The sequence below is a fragment of the Platalea leucorodia genome (assembly GCF_965183815.1).
Source record: "Platalea leucorodia genome assembly, chromosome: 5".
NCBI lineage: Eukaryota > Metazoa > Chordata > Aves > Pelecaniformes > Threskiornithidae > Platalea > Platalea leucorodia.
The window spans coordinates 54,347,073-54,373,583 of record NC_138827.1 but is presented as its reverse complement, the minus strand read 5'-3'; the positions used below and the strand labels follow the sequence as shown (position 1 = coordinate 54,373,583).

The following is a 26,511-nucleotide window of genomic DNA, read 5'->3' as shown; positions in this document are numbered from 1 at the left end:
ATGCACTTACTTCATGCAATTTGCCATCACAGATACATTTTAACTTACCAAAAGGCAAAGAAACAAAAATCTTACAAAAATAAAATAGAGCAGCATGGACTGGGGGGCTCTATCCAAGGTACTACAGTTGTAACATGCAGAGCAGTGACTTTGTGAATAATCAGTGAATCCACAAGAGAATTCAGCTGAGCAAGAGACTACTTGGGATGGTCCACTCTGGCTTCACCATTACTCTGCAGCATACATATGTATTAAATGGGCAACATGTACTGACAGAATGCACTTTCTCTACAGCTTCCCATCTTACCCTGAACATGAAGAGTGGCATGTCTGTGAGCTGAGCCAGCTGCGTTCCGGGCCACACAGGTGTACTGTCCCGCATGTGCTAGCTGAGCAGCAGGTATTTCAACAGCACCTGCAGCAGAGAGAGTGCATTACAACATACAGCAGTATCCTCTATTCACAGTAAAACTCTCTTACAGCATCCATCTTAAGAGGTCTATATTTTTATACTAAGAAATTGAAGAGGAGTTGTTTGAGGGATTTTTTGCATTTATTTAATTAATTACTTCTAGATGTGCACAATTGCACCCTTTCACTGATTTTCTGCAGCTGAACTCCAGTCAAGCACAGTACCTGAAGAGAGAATTCTGTAGCCATCTCCTCTGGGAAACAACTTTATGCCATTTTTGGTCCAATGAACTGAGGGGACAGGAACTCCTGACGCGGTGCAGGAAATTACTACTGGAGACAGCTTTGTTACCAAAAGGTCTGTGGCTTCATCTGCTATGGATGGGGGCACTAAAAATGAAGATCAGCATAAAGGTTACTTGCCCATTTTCATTTTTATGAATTCTTGGAAATAACTTATCTTTCTTGAGAATATCAGAGACTTACGGATATCAGTATCATAAAAGAATGATATAAAAATCTCATCTCAATATTGGAATGCCCCAAAGAAATTCTGGGTGGCGTACACATGTAATAGCAATAGCCCCTCTACCTTGAACAGTGAGCTCAACTGCTCTTTGATCTTCTCCTGCATCATTTGACACAGAGCACTCATAGACAGCAGTGTCATCCACAGTGGGAGAAATGATTACTAAGGAACCTGAAGATAGAAGTCTGAACAAAGAAAAGAGAAGAAAGTAAAAGCCATTGAAATACTTCTTTTCTCTCATGTAATCAGACCACTGAATTTTCTGGCTATACAAGATTACATTTAAGCACAGCTAGATGTTTAAAGTGCCAAAATCATCCCTGTAAACTTTAAATCCCTGGTGAAAAGAAAACATCTCTCACCTGTATGTATTCTGGTTCTGGTCAACACTAAGCAGATGCCCATTCTTTTTCCAGCTAATTGCTGGTCTGGGAATTCCAGTGGTTTCACAGGGCAAAGTGGTCTGCACATTTACAGTAACTGTAATATTTGTATGTCCAGGAGCAATAGTTGGAGGAACTAAGGACAAACAAAGCCTGATTATTCAGAATAATTGTATGCACATACACACCCCCCCTCCATACATATATATAGAGAGAGCTGAACTGCCTGAACACATTTACTTGATTTTTATACAAAATGACTAGACAGTAACTAGTAGTAAACTTACTAAACATGTAGCATGGGATGTGTCAGGTCTTTCTAGTTCCAGTGCACAATGAACAAATATTTTCTTTTCATGAACATTTGGGTTGCATTCCTAAGGCCCTAAATTTCTTCCTTTTTTTTTTTTTTTTTTTTTTTTTTTTTTTTTAACCAAAGCAGCTAAAAAGGAGCTAAACTTAAAATTGGATCTGGCAGAACAAGAAAAATGAGGTAACTGGACTTCAGACTTGTAAAAACACATATATTTATCTCAAACTTTTACCAAGAACCTGCAGATCAATTCGTTTGCGTTCAGTGCCAGCTGTATTGGTTGCCATGCACACATATCTTCCTGTGTCAGTAACATGTGCTGAATGGATGTGTAGAGATCCATCCTCTAACATGGAATATCTGAAACAAAGCCATATATTTTTTTTCTACTATCCAATCAACAGAACCATGGCTATCCTGGTAGTGCAAAAGGAAAAGATGACTCGGCGTACACAACAAATAGCCTAAACACATGGTGTCTTAATTTGGGCACACAGAGTTTTCTCATTTATTGCATTTATTCTGACTTCACTCTTTCCCAGCACATCCATTTACCAGGGAAATTATGAAATCTAGCTGACATAGTGATTTCACATAAATGATGACAGATTTGCAGAAAATATCCAAAAGCCCTTTTTAATGGTTTCTCATTTAACCTTAAAAAAGCCTAATTAATGCTTGCACATTTTCTTTTTTCCTTGAAATATAACTGAATCCTTTAGCATTTGTTCAGTTCTAGAAAATGCCAAACTACATCCCCTCAAAACAATCAGAAGATAGAAAACATTCACTACAATAAAAGTTGATACTAGAACACGTATAGAAAGTTTTATATATTAGAAACTACAGAGTATACTCAAGTAGCTTTTGGTCTGCATGAAGTTGCTTGGCTTCATCCCAAAACTCCATATATATATATGGAGTGTATATATATATATCTAAAAATACAAAGATCTTCCATGTTTACAGTTCAAAATCTTTAATATCAGAAGAATTATTATTACGTTTGGTTGCCAAAGGAGTTTTTTGTCCTTCTTAACAATAAAAGGATGAGACCTTTGGTACTACTACTTTTCTCTAGAACAAATTCTTTGTATTACTGTTTCTATCACCGTATTTTCCACATTTTGGTCTATTTGGGATGATAGTACAAATATTAGTTCTGATCTGTGAAAACAAAACTAATTTACAAATCATAGATGTCTAATGAAGCTTTCTGTAATTAATACATTCTTAAAAAACAATGAAGAATATTTATGCTGACTTCTGGACAATACCTCGTATTGTTTCCAGTAAAAATAGCCCCATCCTTCCTCCAGGTAATTCTCGGGGTTGGTACTCCTTCTGCAGCGCACTCCAGAACAGCAGAAGCATTTATACGCACAACAGCGGTCTGAGGACTGCTTCGGATTGTAGGAGCCACTGTAAAGGGAAAAATTGCTGATGATATAAGAAAAAAAAAACTTTACACTGCAATGATTGAAACTAAACACATGAAAACAGATGCAGTAACAGGTATGGGGATCACTGCACAGACAGAAACAAGTTTCTTACCATTTTGTGTAGTGCATGATAATTGCCATGATGCAGTAGGGAATGAAAAAGAAAGTTTGTCTGAAATGCACTATAAAGATCATCTTTGCAAGTTACCGCAAAGGGTATCATATAGCTAAAACAGTAAAAGAGTTCAGCTTATTTAATTCAGAAAATAAGGCTGTGGCGATATCCTTGCTTCCTAGTTACAAATTAAGGAGAAAAAATAATTTTAAGTGGACCAGTAAGGACAGTAATTAGCCGGGGCACAGTGTAATGCAGGTACATATTACTGGGTTGTGAACAGAATAGAAATAGGAAAAAAGTTCCTTATCATCATCTGAGTGTGAGAATAGAACAGTTTTTCATCAGACTAGATGTAAGAAAATAAATAGGTTTAAAATGAACTTCAGGCCTATGGTAGTACAGGACAGGTATCAAGATGGATAGGGCTCTTCAAGCTCTATCTTCCTACTATCTCCTGCTTACAGCTGCAGAGAAGAAGCCCTAGTTTTCAAGTAACTTGCAAAACTGGTGGCCAAGCCAGCTATGAAACCTAGTACCCCAAGGCGCCAGTCAAATGCTTTTAAGAATTTCTCCAAATTTGTCAAAGAGCATTTCTCAGTCCTGGATTTGGGCATTCATTCTGGACGTATCCTGATTCCATATCAGGATGATGGCTAGATGCACAGCACCCTCCATCAGCAGAAAGCACAGACAGATGGAGAGGGAGCCCTGGTGAGTCCCCAACAGGTCCTTTAGTGTGAGGGACAACTGTGGACTCAGGTGGTGGTACACATGATCCCACAGTTTAGACACAGCCTAAGTGGCCTACACTTGGCTAGAAAGAGACGACTAATGCTTCTTTCTTGCCATTTGAACTCCTGCAGAGATACCATGCAAAGACCAAAATTCACAAGACTGGATTCCATGATTTTACCATGTACTGTCAGCACGAACTCCCTGGTCATTTTTCCTGCGATATTACTTGCCACACATGTATAGCTTGCTGTATCGCTGAGGTCAGCATTATTGATCTGCAGATATCGCCCATTGGATAGGATTCGAACTCGAGGAGTTCCCTAAGGGGAAAGAGAGAGAGTTTGACAAATTTAACTTTACCGTTGTTCTCTTTATGAAACTAAAGAGCTTTGCAGGTCTACAGTGACTCTAGAGCACCTGCTAAGTAGCCATTTGAAGTCACAGCTTTTTTACCACAACCAGTCTGGATCAGATCTGCACAAATCACTGACAGTAATATCAACTACAAGTGTTCAAAAACCTTACTGGATAAAAAACAGTAGAAAAAGAACAGAAACTCAACCTTTTCTACTATGTGCTACCCACACTTCGGATTAAATTGGAAGCTGACATTCCCATCTGCTCTTTTGGCTAGACGATCTGAGAAAAGCAACTAGATAGGTGATAGCAACTAGATAGGAGAATAGCAACAACAGATAGGTGAAACTCCTCTGGTTCTGCACTTCTCTGCACTAGCAGCCTAGTATGCAGGCCTCATACTAGGCACCAACTCAACAAGTCTACCAGGGCAGAATAAACAACAGTGCTGAAGCCTCACAGATGAAATGATTCACCACCAGAGTGGATTATAGACAGCCAGATTTTGGGTGATTGGTATTTCCTGTTGAGTACACAGCCTGTGCTATGGTTTCTAAACACAGAAGCATGTAGATTACAAAAGACAGGCAACGAAGCTATCATTTAATCCTTGTGCTCTACTCAAGGTAGGTCAGAAAACCCATCTTTGAAAAAATACAAATTCAGCAATTCTTTTAGTGTTTAAATAAAGCCAGATTAGGTCAAGACGCTCCCTACCTACTCTTCTTAACACTCGAGGTGCATTTCCAAATCAATGAAGAGTGCAAGAACTCCAAAGCTCTAGAGGCTAGATCTTTCTATAGTTCGGCTACCGAAAATGGTGGTGCTGCACAACTACATCATTAAGCATACAGAGGTCCAGAGTAGACCTCAAAAACTGCACAGTGGAAGACAACAAAACCAGGAGGAATGACACCCTCCACCACAAGGCTGTTTCACAAAATGCAGTGATGATTTAAATTGAAGTAACACTGCAACCTGAAAACCTGACTTTCTCCAATCCTCTCTTGTCACCGTGAAACCTCAATTCTTCCAAGATAAGCAGAATGATATACAACAGAGCATCTCTCTTTCCATACTCAAGGAGAGTTCTTTCCCAGCTGCTTAGTATTAGTAGGCTATTACATTTCTTTGAGGTTGAGAAAGCAACCAGGCATTCAGGAGGACACTAATGTTTTCCTGATATCTGGAGTATATATTTATATAAACTAAGCTGAAGAATGAAAAGGATGGTAGAGAACAGAAGGAATAAACCTAAGTCTGCTACTTAAAGTACGTGTGACAAATTAAGAGTGCCATATCTGAACAAATTTATAACTTAAATTTAGTGTGGGAGGAGAGAGAAATTCCCTACTCTATTATAAATCAAAAGGCAGGGGATTGACCAACCAAGCCCTCACATACTAACATTGATTCATGAGGCAAGAGGAGACAAAAGTTAATTCACAGGTTATCAGCTGAATACATATATCTATCATAGTGTTTCTCTATCGCTTTGTTTTCTGGTGAATATTTGTAACAATGGCCTATTTTTCTGGTTTATTTTCGTTAAGTACTGCTTTTAAAACACATGCTTTCCAAGGAAGACTGAGGAAAAAAGCACTCACATACTTAACTTCCAAGCCTTGTTCAATCTTGCTTTCATAAAAAAAAAAATAAAAATCACTACCCAATTAAAGAATTAACCGTTCAGCAGAAGAGTGTTTCTGTTAAACTTCTTTCAAGCCAGTTCTTGTGCTACATTCAAGTTAACATTCCCTAGCAGCACTTAGTAAGATATAATCGCCCATCATATTCTTACTTCTTCCACTAATATTTCGTTCTTCTAAATTTACAATGGAGAAAAAGTCTGAGGAATAGCATGTCAGAAGGAAAGCAAATAAGCAGAACTTCAGGTGAAGACTACTGACGGACTACAGTTAAGGGAGACATAGTTCATAAGCTGAATTTGTTTCCTCTTTATTAATGAATAAAGATCAATTGAGGGAAAATTATCAATTAAGTTGAATTAATAACTGAACTTAAATTGTTCAATTGGAAAGCACCTGGTTTCTGAGTGATCCCAAGGAAGAGGATGGGGAGTAAAAAATTCTTTCTGTATAAACCACCCTCATCTTGCTAGTTGTCTCTCAACCAGCAAAGACTCGATGCCTTAACATGACACTACATGGAATTCTGAGTGAAAAAGATGCATTTGATACAAAACTGTGGTGATTAGCAACCCATTTTCTTTTTTTTTTTTTCCAATGTTAAGAATTTTGATTCCTTTCTAAATGCTACTAGAATATGAGGATGCATAATATACCCAAAGGAAATATATAGTGTAGTCTTTTCTCAGCTACCTTTCCTGGGAAGCCATTCAGGAGTATACCGAAGGCTTCTAGCATTGTTCAGAGGATCCAGGAGGAGCAAGGGATCCCCCTAAAGGAAAAAAGAACAAGTAACAGCGGGATGGCCACTTCACATGCTTGCTAGCTTCAGGTACTCATTTAGGACTAACTGTATTTGTACTGGGGCTACTCAGCTTCTCTTGAATTCAAGGCACCATAACTTGGACTGCACTGAAGGGGCAAGTGAGCAGAATAAGAAACCTCAAGCACTGTGTGTAAAAAATAAAGGGAGCAAAAGGCTAGTACAAATAATGTAACCACTATACCTCTAAAAGTTCTCCATTTTTAAGCCATGAGATTGCTGGAGGTGGCACAGCATCTGACTTGCATTCCAGTATAACTTGTCTGTTCTGCAACACGGTGAGGTCCTGTGGACCACTGGTACCAGCAATGTTAGGAGGAACTGTTACAAAAATTAAGAAAAAAATAAACACCACACATATGAGCTACTGTTAAAATTATTAATTTAAAATTTCCAATTTATTTCTTAAGTTTAAAATGAATGCAAAGCCACAGTATCATTAATTAGTTCTACGTTTCAATACCTGTGTTAAATATATCACATTTTTACTGGTGAACTTGTTTCTTAAGTCAACACCCTGGAAACTACTGTGACAGAAATTAATTTGAAGTCCATTCTCAGTGAGAGTACCAGCATTTAAGCCAGATGGAGCAGAGATCACCGAAGTTCTGTAAACTGTTAATCAATAAACATGGGAGCTGTAGTCTTCAAGAATAAACTGGAGGCATACTGGAGAACTGCAGAAGTCCCATGACTTTACTGTCATTACATGTTATGTATTCATTTCTAAATACATTTCTTACCTTTTTCTACTGAAAAACTAAGACAATCATAGATATCAGTATACTTCACATCCTTTTTCAGTAAGCACAATAAACTCAACACAGCTGAATACTGATATCTATAACCTTCCTAGGTATTCAAAATATAAGACTTGGAATTATAACAGAAATCAGTTGCATCAGGTGGAACTTTCCCTTTTAATTGTGTATCGTGTTCAGAATAGTTACCCTTATTCAGAAATGTTAATTATAACCATATGGTGTAATATCACTTTCCCAAAACACATAATATTTCTTCTTTAGTAATATGTAACTTGTTAAATGAGATACCTTAGTAGTTTACAGTTTGAAGGAATAATTTTTTTTCCTAAATTAAACTTACCATGCACTCTTACTAAATATTCCTTATCATCATCTCCTGCTGGGCTAGATGCCAAACACGTATATCTTCCTGTGTCCTCCACCTAGAAACACACAAACAACTTCAGTAGAAACCTCAGAATACGGGAACAATTCAGAAAAACTGTGAAATACAAATATTGACGGCAACATATAACAGGCAGCACTTAAACACAATAGATAAGGAATTTCTGAAAATAAATTAATAAAGTTCTTGAAAACGTCTTTATTTTACCATGGTGAGATTGTACAGAGATGGCTTAGGAGCTGCAGGACCCCCTAAAATCTCTCTGGATAATGTGTCTCCAGCAAGAACTCTTCTCTTTGTGATGCTTTGTGATACAGGTAATCAATAAAGACAGAACTGGTTATAGGTAGCCATCTAAGCAAGGGTCAGTTCTGAGTACTAAGGAAATCTTTTTGTGCACGCATGCTCATTAATATCTTTATGCTTTCTCCTTCCTCTAAAGGCTTCATTGTAAAGCCAAGAAGTGTTTGCTTTACAAACACAATGAGCAGCAATCAGACCCGAGACCTGTCCCACTTCTGTTTGGTGAACTTCAGTCTGCCTGTCCATAGCTGAATACAGCCTTAGTTTATTGGTGCAGGTTTTTAAAGGTTATATTTCCCTGGACTCTTTTATTGTCTGAATTAATCTGAAAGTCTTTCTATTGTCTTTATTTATTTTTTTCTTAACTTGCACACAGATCACAGCAAATGCAGCTTTTCTCTGTAATCTATGGCTTATACATGTGAGAAGCAAATGGATATTAGGAAAATCTGAGCTAATGGAAAAAGAAGAAAGGCTGAGGAGGAACTATAAAACACAAAAGAAGAAAAGCAAGAGATAGTAACAAGAGTCAAACAGGCAGGAAACGAACAAGAACAGATTACAGACACAGACTAAAATCAGAAATTAATCCAGAAAAAGAAGAGTCCCTAGCATTGATTGTTCTGCTTTACAACAAGACGCACCAATAAATAAAAATATTAAAATAACTCTGAACTGAACTTGAAGTAATAATGCTCAGAAGAGGCAGAAGTGCTTGGGCACTCTCAACCCATAATACTACTACTTGTTCTGTACGGGAAACTCCAAGGCAAGGCTTGAAAAATACATTCTCCAACCACAAATGCAGGTGGATAATTTTATAGAGGCTTTTTAGGACATGTCTTAGGATGGTCCTATTAGGAGGCAGTTCTGTGCACTCCTCTAGGGTCTGCAAAACTGAGCCTATTTTGAAATAAATACTTTACCTGAGCACTGGTTATTCGAAGGACTTCTCTTAGGATGTGAACATTATCATTTTGCAGAAGCGGGCGCCCATCCTTCATCCATGAGATTTTGGGGACTGGAATGCCAGAAGAGATGCAGAGAAGTTTGAGAGGGTTGTTAATGATGACAGAGAGCTCTTCTGGTTGATCTGAACCATTGATGTGAGGCGGCTCTGTGGAAGGAAAAACATTTGAGTTCTTTACTCAAAAAGCCTAGAAAACCTGATACACAGCCTTGTGGTTAGAGTTTGTAGAATTAGTCTACGTTAGTATTATTTCTGACTGTGTCATGAATTCGCTGAGTATCTATAACTTCCATCTGCCTCTGTCTGTTCATTAGCATACCTTGAGTTGGAATTATTAGTCAGAAAATGTTTTCATACTCCCAGGTAAAAAATATTATATAATATCAGTGAATATATTTATTAGCCCTTTAGCTGTTGTACCTTCAGCTACGCTATCATTCTGTCAAGCTGAATTCCTACTAACCAAAGTTATTAATTTAAACCAAATTACTTTGTAAATTAGTTTACTATTAATTATAGCATATTTCAGTACTTGAGAAATGGGGAAAAAAATATATAGTATATTACACATTCACACATCTTTAGTTATCTTCCATTTCCTTATTTCTCTCATTTATCACAGCAAATGTTTCTCGAAAATACTCCTTATCCCTAGACATTTTTTTAATTGTTGTCCAGAGTAGATACTAATTTACTGCTCGCATTTTGTTCGACTGGAAGGTTAACACTTACCCAGCACTTTTAGTGAAAAGTGCTTGCTGGTATCTCCAGCTTCATTGGATGCTACACAAGTGTATTTGCCTGTGTCACCAATCTCTGCTTTTACAAAATGAAGGACCATTCCTTGGTTACTTGACGTCAGGTGAGCTCCGAGGCTTAAAGGATGTCCATTTTTAAACCAGGACATAGTTGGGGCAGGAGTGCCATCAGTAAGACACTTCATCGAAGCTGAACTGCCTTTTACTACAGTCACATCCTCTGTTCCTCCTGCGTTATCCAAGCTTGGTGGTACTGCCACGAAACAAAGATCTGATTCATACAGAGTACAACCCAGATGTTAATTCTGAATATAAAAGAAGTTGGAATGTAGCTATCCTTTTGCATTTTCTCACTTACATTCATGTTTAGCACATGTGTTAAAATTCACTTAGAAATTATATATTATTATTCTCTCTAAAAAACCTGTGACACATTATGGGTGCCAATTCAAGTAAGGACTCCTCTAGGGTTAAAAAACTTTCCATTAAAAAAAACAACACATTGAAAAATTAATGTTTCCCTAATGACTACCTACGTAAGATACACTTGTGGCTGTCTGCAACTTTGTGTTGGTGAAAAAGAAAACTGAATATTAGGTTTAAGAAAGTAAGAAATAATATTCTTTACATAATCATTTCAGAGAAACTCACCAAAAACTTGAAGGTTGTAATGTTTGTTGTCCACTCCGGCCCTGTTAGATGCTACGCAAGTGTACACACCAGTATCAGATATCTGCACTCGGGCAAGTCTAAAGAGAAAACCATTTTAAGCAAGCAGTAAATGGAATACATTATCTTTATTATGGCATGGTTTGGATCAAATTTTATTCTTGCTTCCAAAAATACTAGCAGAATTATGCTGATATAGCAAAAGAGAACAGAAAACTCAGCTAGTTAATATAGATGAAAACCAACCTGAGAATTTGCCCAGCTGACAGCAACCTGATTTGGGAGGAGACGGACAGAGGAAGGCCATTTTTTAGCCAGTTTATCTGTGGTGGTGGGGTTCCAGTAGCAGTACATTCAATATTGAGGGAGGTGTCCAAAAGGGCAGTGAGGTCCTCTGGTTCATCTTTATCATTGGCTATTGTTGGAGGAACTACATTTTGCAAATGTTGAAAAGGAAGATATTATAACTGGCTCTTAAAATCATTCCACATGTGTTATGTTGCAGGAAATCCTGCATCTAATGCCCCATAGGCAATTAAATGAGAAGATCCCTTTTTTTTAAACAGTAAATCCTCTAACAATAATTTTGAGCACTAATAAATATCCATTTACATATTTAAAATCAGATGCACTTTAGAATGATAGTAAAATGATCTCTGACTTGTCAGGCTGTGGCAAACAAGAGGGAAGCTTATGGGGAGAGAATAACAATGCAGGAAGGAGCAAGTGGTCAAGCCTTAGCGGGGATGCGCTGAACCACTTAAGGGCCAGATGGGACTTGGCAGTTTGCTGACACTCAAACTTACCTACTTAAATAAATCTTAAATAAAGTGAAAGCTAGAATCATGCAAGAGGAAAGTTAGTTTATTAACTTCTAGATGTATATGCTGACTTAATTTTTAAACATAGAAAATTTCAAAATGCAAAGTTGAGTATTCTGGCTGATTATTCTAACAGAACTGCTTTTTGGGCTTTTTGGCTTTGTATGTTAGTTTGAAAGCCCTGGTCTTGGGGGCAATAGGGGACTCACTATATAAAGAAGGCCCCAGCCACACGCAGCTTCAAGCTCTGGCTGACTTAAGATCCTATCATGCACCATGACAGTTGCATAGATAAGACCATTTAAGTTGGTTGTTGGTTATTGCTCGAACCTCAACCAATACAAACTGACCAAAAAAGTCTCCACTGTTATGTAGTGCCATTCTGTCCCAAAAAGATCTGATGTGGTCATTCAGTATTGTTATTTATTATATCAAAGGTCATCTCTTGCTACTCTGCTCGTATTCCAATTGATTGTGAGTCTCTGTAAAACTGGGACGGACACTTACACCACTGTGAATCGCTGCCTATGCAGAACTCTTCACACTGGTCATTGTACTTCATGATCACATTTTTCACAAATTAAAATGTCCACTCTCTACACTGCTAAAGACGACCTATGCTCACTATCTTCTGTGTGTCAAATTGTGCAAGAGAAGAATTTCATTCAAAACTCTACCATTTTTCTTTTAAACTCTAGGGATCTTTAACTCTTAGCTCCCTACCGTACTACTCTGGTTTTAGCTGATGTACTTTGACTGGAATTAGTGAAGATAAACTAATACAACAAAAAAGCAGTATCATAGTAAATCAGCCTCAAGTGTATCTTTCTTTACAAGAAAAAAAGATCACTGCAAGCAGAATTCCTCTATTATGAAATAAAAAGGAATTAATTTCTGTTTATCCCAAAACACATTTACCAGCAATTTCAATTGTTTTGTCATTGACAGAACATGCTGTGTAATATACTGTGATATCTACAGTACATGAAATTAGAAACACATGCATGTAGTATTACCCTGAAGACAGGCATTCATTTCTTGTCCCTCTCTTGGGAGTGCTTACAAAGATAGAATTATGGACCAGATTTCAGTTTCACATCTGTGAAAACTCACCATATACATTCAAGTTGAAAATTCGGTCTTCCTCTCCTGCAGGATTAGTAGCCACACAAGTGTATTTTCCTGTATCAGAACTGAGAGCTCTGAAAATGTTTAATGTGCTGCCATCTGGAGTTATTCTACAAGGAAGGTCATAAAACACGATGAGTTTGTTTACTTATTCCTATGACCTGGCAAATAAAGTCAGTTTTGTACATTTAAATCAACTACCCCATCCCTCTTGGGAATTCGGCAAGAGAAGCATTATTTTTGCAAAATATTATTATTAGAGATAGGCTAGGAAGTTTTTCCTGGAGAAGTCCTGTTTAACCTTGTATTAGGACTCAATTCCAACCAGGCTTTTCAAGAACCCATAATGAAAAGCATCAAGAGTAAAATGCTTCCATGTCTCAGATCTTTCCCCTCCAAAGGCACTTAATGGAACTTATTAACTGAGAAAGAAATAGGTATCATACACTTATCTCTGTACAAAAACAATAAATTTTTTTAAAAAAATCAAAGTAGTAACAAAGTATACTAGATTTATAAAAGCTAGAGGAAGATGATGTTCTTAATCTGGCTAAGCTAAGACTCAGGCCCTCTTTACACTCCTTCCTTAGAGCCCTCTTTTATGCCCCTTCTTCAGGGCCCTATGAGGTTTAAAGTTATATAAGAAAAGAATGCAGTGGTTGCTTATTTTTGCTTGCCTTAGTCTTTGTAAATCGTCACTGGCAACTGTTTTTCCATCTTTAAGCCATTGCATAACAGGCTTGGGCACTCCGTTGGCACTGCAGACAAGCTGGATGCTTTCTCCCAGGAGGACACTGACCTCACTAGGCATTTCAGAGCCAACAATATTAGGAGGAACTGGAAATGCATGATGGAGGGAAGAGAAGATTCATCAGCAAGAAACATAATCTAAACTATAAAAAGTTACACCGCAGTAGCTCATGAGTACTAGCATTTATTGCAGTACCTCCATTCAAATCTAGTTTAGAAAGTATATGATTATATTGTTTTTAGAGGAGGTTCTGCAAAGATAAATTCAAAGCCACTTTAATCATTCCTTAAAACAGCTAATTTACAAAATTATAAAAAACATGTATCTTTGCCATTATATTTAATATCTAGTTATCTGCTCAAACAATGCTAACATGTACAATAATATTACGACAAAATCCCATTTCATTGAACATCACAATGCACTGCAACGACATGCCTGTTTAACTCTTGAGCATGTGCTTACTGCAGTCAAATGCTCTAATGCATCAAGACCATCATATTCCTGTTAAGAGACACACACTCACTCCATCCTAACCAGTCGCCATTTTTAGCCTGTTCTGCTAAAGAACAAGGATGACAGTCATGCTATCCCCATCAAGTCAAGACTGTCAGTCCCACCAGTAAGTTTTGAGCATTCCAAGCTATTTCAGTCAACACTCGATCAAACAAGCAGCTTGATATTCAATTCATAAACTTGGGGAAAAAACGGCAGGCAGGCAGGGACACACACAAAAAACCAGCACCCCCAAAGAACGATCGCTATGATGAACAGTTACTAGTTCTGTTCGGCCTGCTGATGGACAGCTATCATGCATGGATGTGCCAGCACATTCAGCTCACAGCTGATGCTGCCTCTTCTTCCTCAACCAGCAACTGCTGGCATGGAAAGGAACGATGGCAGAAAGCCGGAGATGCTATACAACATGTGTGTTATCAGACACAGGAGGGAACTACCACAATTAATGGGGATGAGTCACTAGGAACAGAGGAAAATAAAGATAGTTGCAATGTAAGGGTGATGTGCAGCAAGGCAGGAGACAATTCCATAACAAATTAGGGTTTCTCATTTGAATGGGGCGGGGGTGGGGGAGTGGGTCATAAGGAAATTCTGCCAGTATTTCTTTGCTATCTCCCCCTATTTGCTATGGCAAAAAAGGCAACAGGTATCACTGCTTCTGAATCCATATATGTGTGGTGCTCCACACAATCAGCCAACAGAGCTTCAGTGTTCAGCAGGAGGAAGGATGTGATCAGCAACAAACATACACAGCCTTCCTGATTGCTTGCAAGTTCTCCTACAATCAGAGGTTAAGAATATTCTTTTTCATGCAAATTTCTGACTAACAGTATATAATCCTCCAACCATTTTTCCCCACTGGTTGCAGATGACAGAAATAATGGTCTGAATTCTCCGCTTTTCTACACGTTTATATAATCTCAGTGTCTCTAGTACAGACATAGTGTCATACTCAACCAGTTATCAACCAGTTCTGCTCACTGCACTCTCATGTCTTACCTTGAATGGAAAGCACATAACTTTTCTGAGCTTTTCCCTCTATATTTGAGGCAATACATGTGTAGGTCCCACTGTCTAGAAGCTGAGAGCGAGCAATCTGAAGCTTGTTTCCACCAGATAAAATATGAACTTCCAGAGAATCAGAGTTTTCTGAAAATATGTAAACAAGTAGTCATGCCAAACCAGGCCACAGAGAGCAAACGCATCTTGAGAAATTTTTCCATCAAAATTTCAAAACAAAGATTCCAATTAGTTAACATAAGAGTCTGTCTAGAGACAGATGAAGAAGAAACAAAAAATAGACAGCAAATAGCACAGTGATGCCCCAAAGGGGAAAAAAAGAGCAGAAAAGAGTGTGAGAGAATGTTACCTATTGGTTTTCCATTCTTAAGCCACACTAATGTTGGTGAAGGAATTCCAGTAGCATCACACATAAAGGTAACAGGATTACCGATAGTTTCATTGACTGACTCTTGTTCAGGGCCTTCTATATTTGGTGGCACTATAAATTGAATGGAAGCAATAAGAACGGTTTGGTTACCAAATATTTTCGTAAAATGATTTTGAATTGTCTACTCTACAATGTCAATGGTATTATAATAACTACTGCAGATCATGCAGAGTATGCTCACCATAAACATTAAGATGGAAATTTTTATCATCTTGCCCTGCAATATTTATGGCTTTGCACACATATTGGCCTGTGTCAGAAACCTAAAATAAAATAAATTAAAACAAAACTTATTACGGAGTCTTATTTTAATGCTACGGTTCAGATATATTAACAGCTTTGCCTCTGCCAACTCAAGGTCCTTTTCACAGAATGAAAGGCCTCCAGCAAATAAATCTCCTACATACAGCTAGCAGAATACACCAATAAAGGGCAAAATAATTGCTTAACAGCAGCAGAATAGCAGCAGATGCAGCATCCCACAAGCCTGGCCTACCTCTGCACCCTTGATTCGTAACGTTTGCCCATCTGCTAAGATCTCCACATTTGCAGACTCTGAAATTATGTGCCTGTTCTTGTACCAGGTGATGACTGGTGGTGGAATAGCATTGGATTCACACTCTAACATCACTGGGGTGCCCACTCTCGCATTCAGCACTGTCAGTGAGGTTCCACTATGGTCTTTGATGCTTGGGGGCACTGTAGAAGAAGCTCAGAGTTATTTCTGCCTTTGTTTTGTGAGAGGACAGGAAACAACCTGATAAAAATAAATACAAAATACTGCATTTTCAAAGCAATACATATTATTTCAGAAAATATTAAAAAACAAACCCAGAACAGTTAGGAAACTCTTCTTCTGACTTTCCCCAGCTTGGTTTCTGGCAATACAAATATATTCACCATCGTCTGGTAGTTTGGCTCGGGGAATCTGCAGAGTACGAGCACCTGAAGTAAATAGAGAAGGCTTGAGATTTATTCTGTGGTTATTGTATCAATCTCAAATGCTATTTTAAAATTGCAAGTCCAGACTAAGCACAGGCATTAAATTAACCTCAGATTCAAAAAAGCACTGCATTGCCATTGCTTTTTAAGTTCATTAATCCTTAAAAAAAAAAAAAAATCCAGCCAAGAAAACTAAAATTTTAGGGTAAAATTCATTAGTGCTGTTAATTATAAGTTTGGATCACAGATACTCCTTTTAGACCTGTTTCTTTCATAGCTGCTAACTGCTGTCTCCTAACATAACTATGCCTTTTCCACTTAACTCTGTCACTGTCCCATTCTTCATTCCCCAGTCTCACCCGTCTCCATTCATGAAGCTACTTATTGCCTGTGCCTACATTACAAATCTGCACAGGCACCTCTACTGCCATTAAGCAAGTTCCATGCCTATGCTTTAGCCTGTGCTGTAACACAGCCTCCAGACACATAATACCAGCAAGACAGGACTGAGCACCACAGCAAGTGATATGCAGTTGATATCCTGGGCTGAAAATAAACAGCAGAGGCAGAAATGAGACAGACACTCAGGGATCTTATTGAGTGAGAAGCTTCGAATGGTTAAGACAACCTTCAAATACAAGGATTTCTTCCTGAGAGTTCAGCATGGTTAATCCAGTTTCCCACTGAAGTCAATGGGAAGGTTTTTACTTTTTGTCATCCAAGCCATCAGAATTTAACTTAGCCTCCATCACAATTTCTCATCATTTCTCTGAAAGGTGAGCCAAAGTGACTCAACTTTAATCAACACCTGTTTCAGGGCACCTCTGTTATGTGACTTGTCCTCTAGTCTTTTCCACATAGTTTATTTCAGTGCTTTCAGTCTGAGCTAGTTTTCTTTAAAAGTGAACCCACCCAACAGCAAAGAAATTATTAAACACAGTAGGCCAAGTGTCTTGTCTACTCACTGGAGCAATACTAAGGATATACTGGCTTTATAAATAATGGGCATTGCCCTTATCAAGGCAAAACAGACAGAAGTTGAGTCCAAAGGATGTAGAAATAGCTGAGATTCCTCACCAGGCACAATAAAAGTGTTGGTATTCGAACTGATAGGTTTCCCATTCTTGAGCCAGCTGAGATCAGGAGGTGGAAAGCCAGTGACCTCACAAGTCAGAGAGATGAAATTATTCACCACCACAGTCAAATTCTCAGGATTAGTACCAACAACACTTGGAGGAACTGCAGAAAAAAATACATTAATAGCATCTATCGTAGCACCGGCAAACAATATTCTACAAGATCCTGATTTACTAAAATAAAGCTGAATTGCTGAGTTTTGCCAAAGGGTCAAGTTGCAAAAATCTTTCAGATCCTATGAATGGATCCGCTGCTTTTTGGATGTATCTGGAAATATGACTGAAGCCAATCTACTGGTCATTCCTGTTCCTATAATTCACAAAAATTTCAATGGTTTCATCCGCAGTCCTTCTGTGCTTGAGACTTGGGAAGGCTAATTAACCTATAAGAGAACCTGCAGTTTCTGACTAACGCACTATCAATTTTAAAACGCTGTAGTCATAGGACACTTGCTATGTAAGGCAGGACAGATTAAATTTACCTTGTCGGGATATGTAGAACGACTAAGTATAATTTCTTCCTGATATTGTATTACTCCTATTCTTTCTGAAATGGTCCATTTTCTCATTATAGAGAACAAAAAAATTATTCCTTCTGATACAGTTCAGAGTTCTTTTGTTAACCAGACAAACCTGTTGTTTAATAGTGAGCTAAGCAGTTTAAAATTCTGGCACGCAAGCACTGCTCTAAGGGGCGCATTTTTAAGCTTACAAGTCTCAGTATTTTTAAACACAAGAATGTTTTGACATTTGACTTTTCTACAAGAACTATTTAAAATGAAATAACTGTAAATCTCTTCCTTTTAATAAAACCCAAGTTTTAGTTTCCATGTTTTTGCAGTGTGGATATATAAAACACTTAAGAGGAAAGCAAAAGCATGTTCTTGGCTCTGTTGGGTGGAAAAAATCATTCCAGAGAACACATGGAATCCTCTTCTTCAAAGACAGAAATGTTAAAGTATTTTGGACCATATCCACCAGAAATACTCCAGCTGCTTTCTGTCACTTGAATGACACAAAACAGTCATTAAGCCAAGTTTATTGCTCCTCTGTGGCACTGCAGAAACAAAAGGAGTCAATGTAAATGGGTGAATTCAGTCCATATTTTTCAGCTTGGAATAACTGAAGGTTATTTCCCTGATAATGAGTGTAAAATGGTTCACTAGAATAAATGGAGAATTCTGATCTGATGACATTTTATAGTTATTTATATTTATTTACTTTTACAGTTACTTTCCCACAGATGTGATTATTGGCAGTGCAAAATAGTGGGCAATTAAATATACAGGGCCAAATCTGAGCTATCTTTTAATGAATTTTGCTTAAACTATATAAATGGTACATTTCAAATTCTGCAAGCTTCATGGCATGTGCAAGTCACTCACAAATGTACCACAGGTAATCTGCATACAGATGCAGTAAGGGGCTCAATTTTTGTATTCAGTGTGAAAATTACCTATTTATTATGTATTAAGGTTAGAGGTTGAGATTTTTAAAATGGATGCTTATTTTCAGTGTTTTAGAAGGTTTTATTTTTGTTTTATTACTCACCTTTGAGACAAGAAGTGAATTTTTTAACTTATTAAAGAGCAACATCTTTAATATTTTATTTAAATTTATCAAAGCGGTTCCATTAGAAACAGACAAAAATGCTGGAAAATAATCTTTTTTTGATACTGATGAAACAAAGATCATGCTGCTTATTGATAATGCATTTTCATCAGTGCTTCACTCTGGGTGGTCCTTTCCTGAACAGCTATAGTCTAATTTTTCAAATGAAACCACATTCAGAGATTAACAGACCTAAACTGGTAATACTACTGAGCTAGAATTGAAGCTTCATGCAAATATTTCTGTTAAAATAATAGTATTAGACTATAGTCATTATAAACAAATATTTTGAAGACAAGAAGTTTAAATTAAAACAGAAATGTCAAGAAAAGCAAAATATTTTGATTTTTAAAAAATCTCAAACATCAGGAAATCTGGATAGACTCCACTGAAAGAAAATAACTTCTCAGAGAATGACTCCAGGGCAAATTCTTCCCATGACAACACTGGTTTTGGCTAACTGTATTACTGAGTAGAAAAAGGCACTATAAATTTGTTTCATTTAGTATGTAAATTTGCTGCATGTGTGAATGAGAAAAAAATTTATTTCTTCTGTATGTAATAACATAAATCATCAAATTCCTTGGATGCTGGTACTGTATTTAAGTGAGAGAGAGAAGCCAGCACTTGTCTTCTTTCTAGTATGTAATGTGAAAAAGGATACTGATCATATGTAGAAGACTGTGATATAAGTCTCCAAATCGTACTGTGAAAGCAGATAAAGATGTAGCTGCCAGTATTCCTTGGTAGGTTTTAACATGTAATTGTGCAGATGATGTTGTGGGAGTAATGCTTATTTGATCTTCAATTCAGAATAGAAAGCTGAAAGTGGTGGGAGGAAGAGTGGGCAGAAATAAAGGGAGAAGTTAAGGTTAACTCTGAAATGTTAATTAGAGATATCCTGATTTTCTGAAGCTATCAGGAGAGGTAAGGGAAGGTGGTGGAGAGACTGTTTTTTAAAATAATGGAAAATGTCTTAATTTCTTGATTGTATTTGTTTTAGGCTTGTGATGCCAAAGTCCTAAATTTATTTTAATCCTATTTTAACTCAACAACAAAAAAAAGAACTGAAAGGAATCTTAAAGAAGAAATTAAAAAAAAAAAAGTAAGCTTTTACAATGCCATATCTCTGTTATCAGTTTGTAATTCATGATTCCAGGGCTTAGCAACACCTACACAATATACACACATAGTGACTACACAAGGCTCCCTCAAAAATAATTTCTACCTACATGGAATACCTATAAAGAGCTGAAGCCATGAGGTATCACAAGCTATGTTTTGCCAAGGTTATATTTGATTTCTAGTACGTCAGAATCTCCATTACACCCAATAAGACAACTTAGATGCATAAAGCTAATGTATGTGCCTAAGCACTCTGCTAAAATTAACACATTGAAGCTAAACTAATATTTGAAAGAAGACAACCAGAAAATCATGGATTATTGCACTTACCATGAACATTTAGGTTAAAATACTTTTTGGCACTTCCAGCTATGTTTTCCACAATGCAGACATACCTGCCAGTATCTGTTATTTCGGAATTCAAAATCTAAGAAAAAGAAACAAGATTGTTGTTAAACAAATATATAAGACAACTTACTCTTCAAGCATCAAGTTTTGATGTCTCCCCAAAGACCCCAAGGTCTTCGGGGCCTGCAAGTCTGCAGGTTTTTTTAGTTTGATTTGGTTTTTTGCTAATCCCTTTGCAGTGTTATGAAGAAGCCAATCTGAGAAACTTCAACTGATGCTACTCCTTTCAGAATCTGTTATGCAAACCTGTGCATGTCAAACCTCCAGAAAAGTCAACATATTATCTTTCACATTAAATTCATTCAAACTGAATAACAAAACAACTATTCACAAAATATTTGAAATAAAAATCTTAACGTTCTATATGTTTTTTATATTTTCTTGTATTCTTAGATTATGCTATGAAAATGGAGAGAATTAAGCTCAGCCCTCTAACTGTTTTAACAGTTTCATCCAGTATCATCCATTGGGGGGGGTCTTCAGAATTCACTATTTTCTTTACATTAAAAAAAAAAAAAAAGTGCATTTTGCAATAATTAAACTCTGTTAGAGAAACTTGGACAAAACTGACAACAAGAAGTTGTTCTCCACAAAAATCAACATTACTTTAAACCAAGTGATTTCACTGATGCGGTTCACAGTATGACCCCACAAACAGTTGTGTCAGCACAACTGAGGGAACTACACAGGAGTGGGAAGAAGCAGCTGAGGGACAGGGACAAGGGACAAAAACTCCTTACGTTTGCAGCACGTTGTAGGAAAAAAAAAAAGTCAGAATCTCATACTCAGAAAATCTAAACAGTTTTCTCTTTATACACAGCTTATGTTTGCGATGCTAAAAACCAGTTATTCACTATGAGCTACCTGTAACCTCCTTCCACTGGACAAAAATGTGTGTTTGTTGTCTTCTGCTAGGAAGTGGCCATCCTTTTGCCAGGTGATACTTGGAGAAGGGCTGCCGCTTGCAACACAGTCCATCACCGCAACCTTGTTCACAAGCACAGTCACTTCTTCAGGCAAATCACCATCAGCTCCACTGATGGATGGTGGTACTACAAAAGAGCAAAACATGATAAGAATACTGTGACTTAGTATCTCCCAGTGTTTTGTGTTGGTTTTTTGTGGGTTTTTTTGTTTAGGGTTGGGGGGGAGGAGATTGGGTTTTTTTACGATTGCCACCAATCTTTTAGACTGGGTTTTTATAAGAAAGTAGTGAAATCTTCAGTGAATACAGTGAAAGGTAATAAAATCCCAAGAGTAGTTCAGCTGGAACAAATCAGTATAACTCAAGGGACTGTAGGAGAAGTATGCTTATTCACAGCAGCCATAAAGAAGAGGTGAAAACTCATTTTCCAGCTAGTCCATGATGTTCTTTGTTGCCAGAACAAAACAGGGTTTCCAAGGCAGGCCCTCTTCCTAACAATAAATCAATGTTTTCAGTGGTAGATACAGAAATAGAGATAAAAAAATAAGCATTTCCCAAGGCAAAAACCTTGAGTACATCAACAGACAATGCAAGCAGCATACAAAAGCTTTCTGTGCAATGTTTGTAAACAGATCATACAAAATGGACTCTGCAGGCATCCAATGGTTGATCTAAATCATCAATTCCCTTATGCCTTTGGGAGTTTTGCAGGTATTTTAGAAAATGATGACCAAAATAAGGAGAGAGAAAAGTCTAGTAGGTCAGAACTTTGAACTGGAAACTGGATAGGGAACAAGAGATAGCCAGATAAAACCTGGATTTCTACATACACTTTTCTTTCTGGTGAAGTGCGATAGGGATAACACAATTGAGTTCCTATAATGATAACCTAAAACCATACTGAACTAATAACATTAACACTATTTTCATGCAATTCTGTCTATTTCTACAAAACTCTAGCACCTTATATAAACACATTAATTTCATAGTTTACAAATACGCAAAATTCATAAACTTCAAAAAAAAGAAGTAAACCTGAACTATAATGCTTCATTAGTTTCCACAGAACTCTTTTTTGTCATTAAAAAGAAAAAGGAAAGCTGGAAAGCTCACAGAGCACGCGGACATCGTAATGAATGGAATCCTCCCCAGCTTCATTTACCGCCACACACATGTATCTCCCGGCATCTTCAGCCTGTGCACGTGGAATCTGCAACACTCGCCCTCCTGGAAGGAAAATGCATCCAAGATTTAAATGCAGCATCAACAGTTTCCATCATTTCCACACCACATTTCACTAGAGACCTGAGCAAGCAAATTTATGAATGGTCAGCATTTGTTCTGAATTATAAATAACTAAAGACTTTTATTTCCTAGCTACTTTTTCTACTTACAGATACTTGGAATTCAGCAATGTTCACACTGAAACGTTAGAAAAGAGTAATTAATTCCACAGAAAGGAATAACGTTCTTCAGCAATATGCAGCCAGACATTAATCTTCAATCAAAAATCGAAATATTTCTCAACAAGGTGACAGAGAACTAATAGGCAAAAGGAAATATAAGCACATAATATCCTGGTAAAGCTGTTGCAAACTGAAAAAATCCACTTGTGAAGCTTATAGGTACATACTATTTTTACTTTTCACTCTATTCCTCATTTAAGGCATAGCCACATAAATAACTTCAGAAAGAGAGGGCATATTAGGAATACATTTTGGGAGTGGTTGTCAGTGGTCTGCCGGCAGATGAGCAATAGGTAGACAAAAAGACGTTATCCCCACCACTGCCCTCCTTTACACACATGCCATCCCAAACCATCCTCTGCACAGAAAGGCTCTCTTTTTGTACTCTCAGCATTATAACCACCTCTTTCCCTTTCCCATATGAGGTTAAGTAAGAGCTCATGGCCATTTTTCTGCTGGAAACATTATTTCTATGTCTCATTCCCTGGTTAAGAGGCTTTTCTACTCCAATTATGATTCTGCCAAAGCAAAACTTAATAAGGACATAAATCAGGAACACACCAGAGGGAAGGTATCATTGCTGTATTTTATTTTGCAACACATCATAGGAAAGTTAAATGGTCACATTCACACCATTTTAGGGACTACTTTTTAAATGAAAGAAGGAAACGGCTTAAGTCCAAGGACTGGAAAAAAACATTTCCAGTCAAGGAAATCTGAAAAGAACATTAATGCAATGCTTTGAGGGGGAAAAGTTTATTACTACATAAATGCTAGCACTAACACTATTTCTTAAGGTCAGAGAGTGACATTTTAATACTCACCTGGTAATATTAGTACTTTATCACTAGAGCGCAGAGGATAGCCATCTTTATACCACGTAAGAACTGGAGGAGGAACAGCATTGGTCTCACAGTACAGTGAAAGGGGATTGGCGACAATCACATCTTTACTTTCTCCACCTCTTCCTGTATCTACCGTGTTACCAGCTTCCCATGCCTTATAAGGCTTTTGGAAACGAGGGGGAACTACAACCAAGGAGGGGAAAGATGTTAGAATTTTACAGCAGAAATAGCTAGTTTTAAAGTCAAGAAATGAAAAGATACTGCAATTGTTACAGAGCAGCAATAAAAATTAAGGGTATTAAATTAAATCCTCCCCCCAATTTAGATTAGCCAGAAAATTCTAGTTCTTTTCATCAGAATGAACAATTGAGCAATCTACTGTATATTTTCTGAAGACTAATAAATAACAGTGTAAGAAGACCTGAAAACAAAACACAGAGGGTATTAATCAACAATAATACTTAAAGAGTAAGTTATCTGGTTTTACTCAAGTTCTAATTTTGTCTAAATTTTCAGAAATGACTAATGATCGTTTTCTTGTATTTACACACAGTGTGCAGGCCAACAGGATACTTATGTCTGGGGCCTCTAAGTACGACTGAATACAGATAAATAAAATATGACGTCTTAGTTTAAGCTAAATTAAAACTTTTTCATGTAGTTTAGAGGAAGATCAGAGTTACTATGTCATTCCGCTGACTTCAGAAGTGCTGCAAATGTCACAAAATATGAAAGAAAGAATAATCAAATACTCTATTTCTTAAAGATGAGCAAAATATACATTAAATAAAAATCACACAAAACACAAAAGCATTGGATTAGACCAAGCAGGTGTAAAGGATACAAAATTATAAAGAACTCCAACATCCCAGAACATTAGACAAGGAGGCTACCAGAAGAATTTTATTATCCGAATTTTGTTTACCTTGTATATTTACATCAAATTCCACTTCATCTTCTCCAGCAATGTTGGATGCCAGACAAGTGTAACGACCGGTGTCTGATACTTGAGCCTCCTTAATCTGCAGCGTACGGCCGCTAGCTTGGATAATGATATGACCATCTGGTTTAAGCAGCTGTAATGTAATTTTGCATGGAAATTAATACTTGGCAAAACAAACACTAGAAATAGCCATATTTGTGGAAGTAATATGATATCATCTCTCTTTTGGTCAAATTCAGGTTGTTTCAAAATCCTCCTAAGGCAGTATACCGGGAGTAAGAACATATTTTGGTTTTGGCATTTCCTCTGCTTTGGTACCACTACCAACAGAACAACCTTCAATTTTTGTTAATGCTTCCAGCAAGGCCTGCTTTCAATCTATGCAAAGAAAGCAGTTGCTTAGGACACCAAATTACTGAGGGTCACCACTTAGGACATAGTCCTAACCCAGATGCTCCTGGGATGACAGCCTTGGCCACAAGTGGTGCAGCCCAGCTCTCCTCTCACCTGCTCTTCCTTTCCCTCAGACCAAAAGCTTTTCCTCCCTGAGTAAACTTGATCAAGCTCCAAGTTCCTGGAGACAGTTTTCTTTTCATGGTTGTCAGAAACTCTGCATCTTCACCTTTCTGATCCTGGTAGCTGGTCTCCTAAGAGGACATGGTTTTACATCACTCCTAACCCCAGCTGCAAGTTGCTCCTGAAAGGAACAATGCCATCCCCATCAGGCAAGGGCTCTTGTGACATCTGATTAAATCAGGCTGATTCAATCCCTGAACCCACTGGCCAAGTCAATGAGCTGATGGAAAACCTACACATGTAAAACTATCAGTTTTCTATGAGGTGAGCAACTCAATCTAACTCACCCTACAGCCACACAACCACTAGGATTTGCTGCCCAGTAAGGACATGGTGTGAACATAAAATGGATGCAGCCGCAAAGCAGAGATACACAGGATTAGATGTTACTGTCCCTAAAATTTACATCACACACGACAGTAGAGACTACACTAATACAACCTGCATCTCTCAATGACAAAAATGGAACACATTAGGAAGTCAGCACTGAACTTCTGGCCTGCAGGGGACAATTAATTTAGTCCATGGATATGCATGAAAGCCATTTACCTAGGGGCTACCTAAGAAAAAGCTGCTGCTTTGGCAGTGGCAGCAAGCTGCTTACAGCCACTGTCTTTCTTTGGGGACCTCGCAACTCCCCCCCAACATAATTTTTCATTGGCAATACAATCAGTACACCCAGGAGATCCTACAATTACAGCATATGCTTGAAACAGATGGAGGGCATATACAGTCTCTCCTGTGACTCCAGGCTGTTTCTGCATGCTCAGTAAATCCAGGAAGAGCTGGTCCAGCTGCAGAGGTGCAGCAGTTTGCCACATGATAAGTGCCCTACCAAGAACAGCTAAACAAGATATTATGTTCTCTTTTCTTACAGAAGAGTTGCACCATTTCTTTTTTATTTATAGCCCGCCCCCAGCAGACTGCACATCAGTACGATTCTGTGGCATTGCCCTTCCAAACTGCTTCTCCTCCAGACCAATGTTGTGAAGACTGTGTGTGGCAGGAACCACGCCTCATTCCCCCTTGCAGAGGATCCAGATGCTTTTGTGGCTTTGTGAGCTCTGCCAGAAACAAGTGGGAGGCTCTCTGCAACTTCTGCAAGGGCAGCATTTACAGGAACCAAGCACAGGGCCATTCTACAACAGGGCCTCTGGGGACTTCACACAATGGCAAATGGACATGTGGCCATACCATAGGATGCTACTGTTAGGCAGGTCCCTCTTCCTTTAAAGCACAGGCCAGTGGTAGGCCCT

General features: G+C 37.8%; 1 protein-coding gene across 1 annotated transcript in view; it reads right to left on the bottom strand.

Moving 5' to 3' along the window:
- Nucleotides 1-26,511, bottom strand: part of HMCN1 (hemicentin 1) — a gene marked incomplete at its 5' end in the record, with an annotated part of 207,571 nt that overhangs the window by 31,672 nt on the left and 149,388 nt on the right. Inside the window, 26 exons of the mRNA XM_082311735.1 lie at nt 308-415; nt 637-801; nt 1,004-1,125; nt 1,303-1,459; nt 1,869-1,996; nt 2,914-3,058; nt 4,110-4,251; nt 6,945-7,081; nt 7,865-7,946; nt 9,139-9,329; nt 9,915-10,193; nt 10,592-10,689; nt 10,856-11,039; nt 12,544-12,668; nt 13,236-13,395; nt 14,828-14,977; nt 15,198-15,329; nt 15,460-15,541; nt 15,775-15,977; nt 16,110-16,223; nt 17,298-17,459; nt 20,423-20,519; nt 21,365-21,552; nt 22,539-22,652; nt 23,716-23,919; nt 24,662-24,812. Coding sequence (XP_082167861.1) covers nt 308-415; nt 637-801; nt 1,004-1,125; nt 1,303-1,459; nt 1,869-1,996; nt 2,914-3,058; nt 4,110-4,251; nt 6,945-7,081; nt 7,865-7,946; nt 9,139-9,329; nt 9,915-10,193; nt 10,592-10,689; nt 10,856-11,039; nt 12,544-12,668; nt 13,236-13,395; nt 14,828-14,977; nt 15,198-15,329; nt 15,460-15,541; nt 15,775-15,977; nt 16,110-16,223; nt 17,298-17,459; nt 20,423-20,519; nt 21,365-21,552; nt 22,539-22,652; nt 23,716-23,919; nt 24,662-24,812 — 3,820 coding nt within the window. The remainder of the gene's footprint in view (nt 1-307; nt 416-636; nt 802-1,003; nt 1,126-1,302; nt 1,460-1,868; nt 1,997-2,913; nt 3,059-4,109; nt 4,252-6,944; nt 7,082-7,864; nt 7,947-9,138; nt 9,330-9,914; nt 10,194-10,591; nt 10,690-10,855; nt 11,040-12,543; nt 12,669-13,235; nt 13,396-14,827; nt 14,978-15,197; nt 15,330-15,459; nt 15,542-15,774; nt 15,978-16,109; nt 16,224-17,297; nt 17,460-20,422; nt 20,520-21,364; nt 21,553-22,538; nt 22,653-23,715; nt 23,920-24,661; nt 24,813-26,511) is intronic.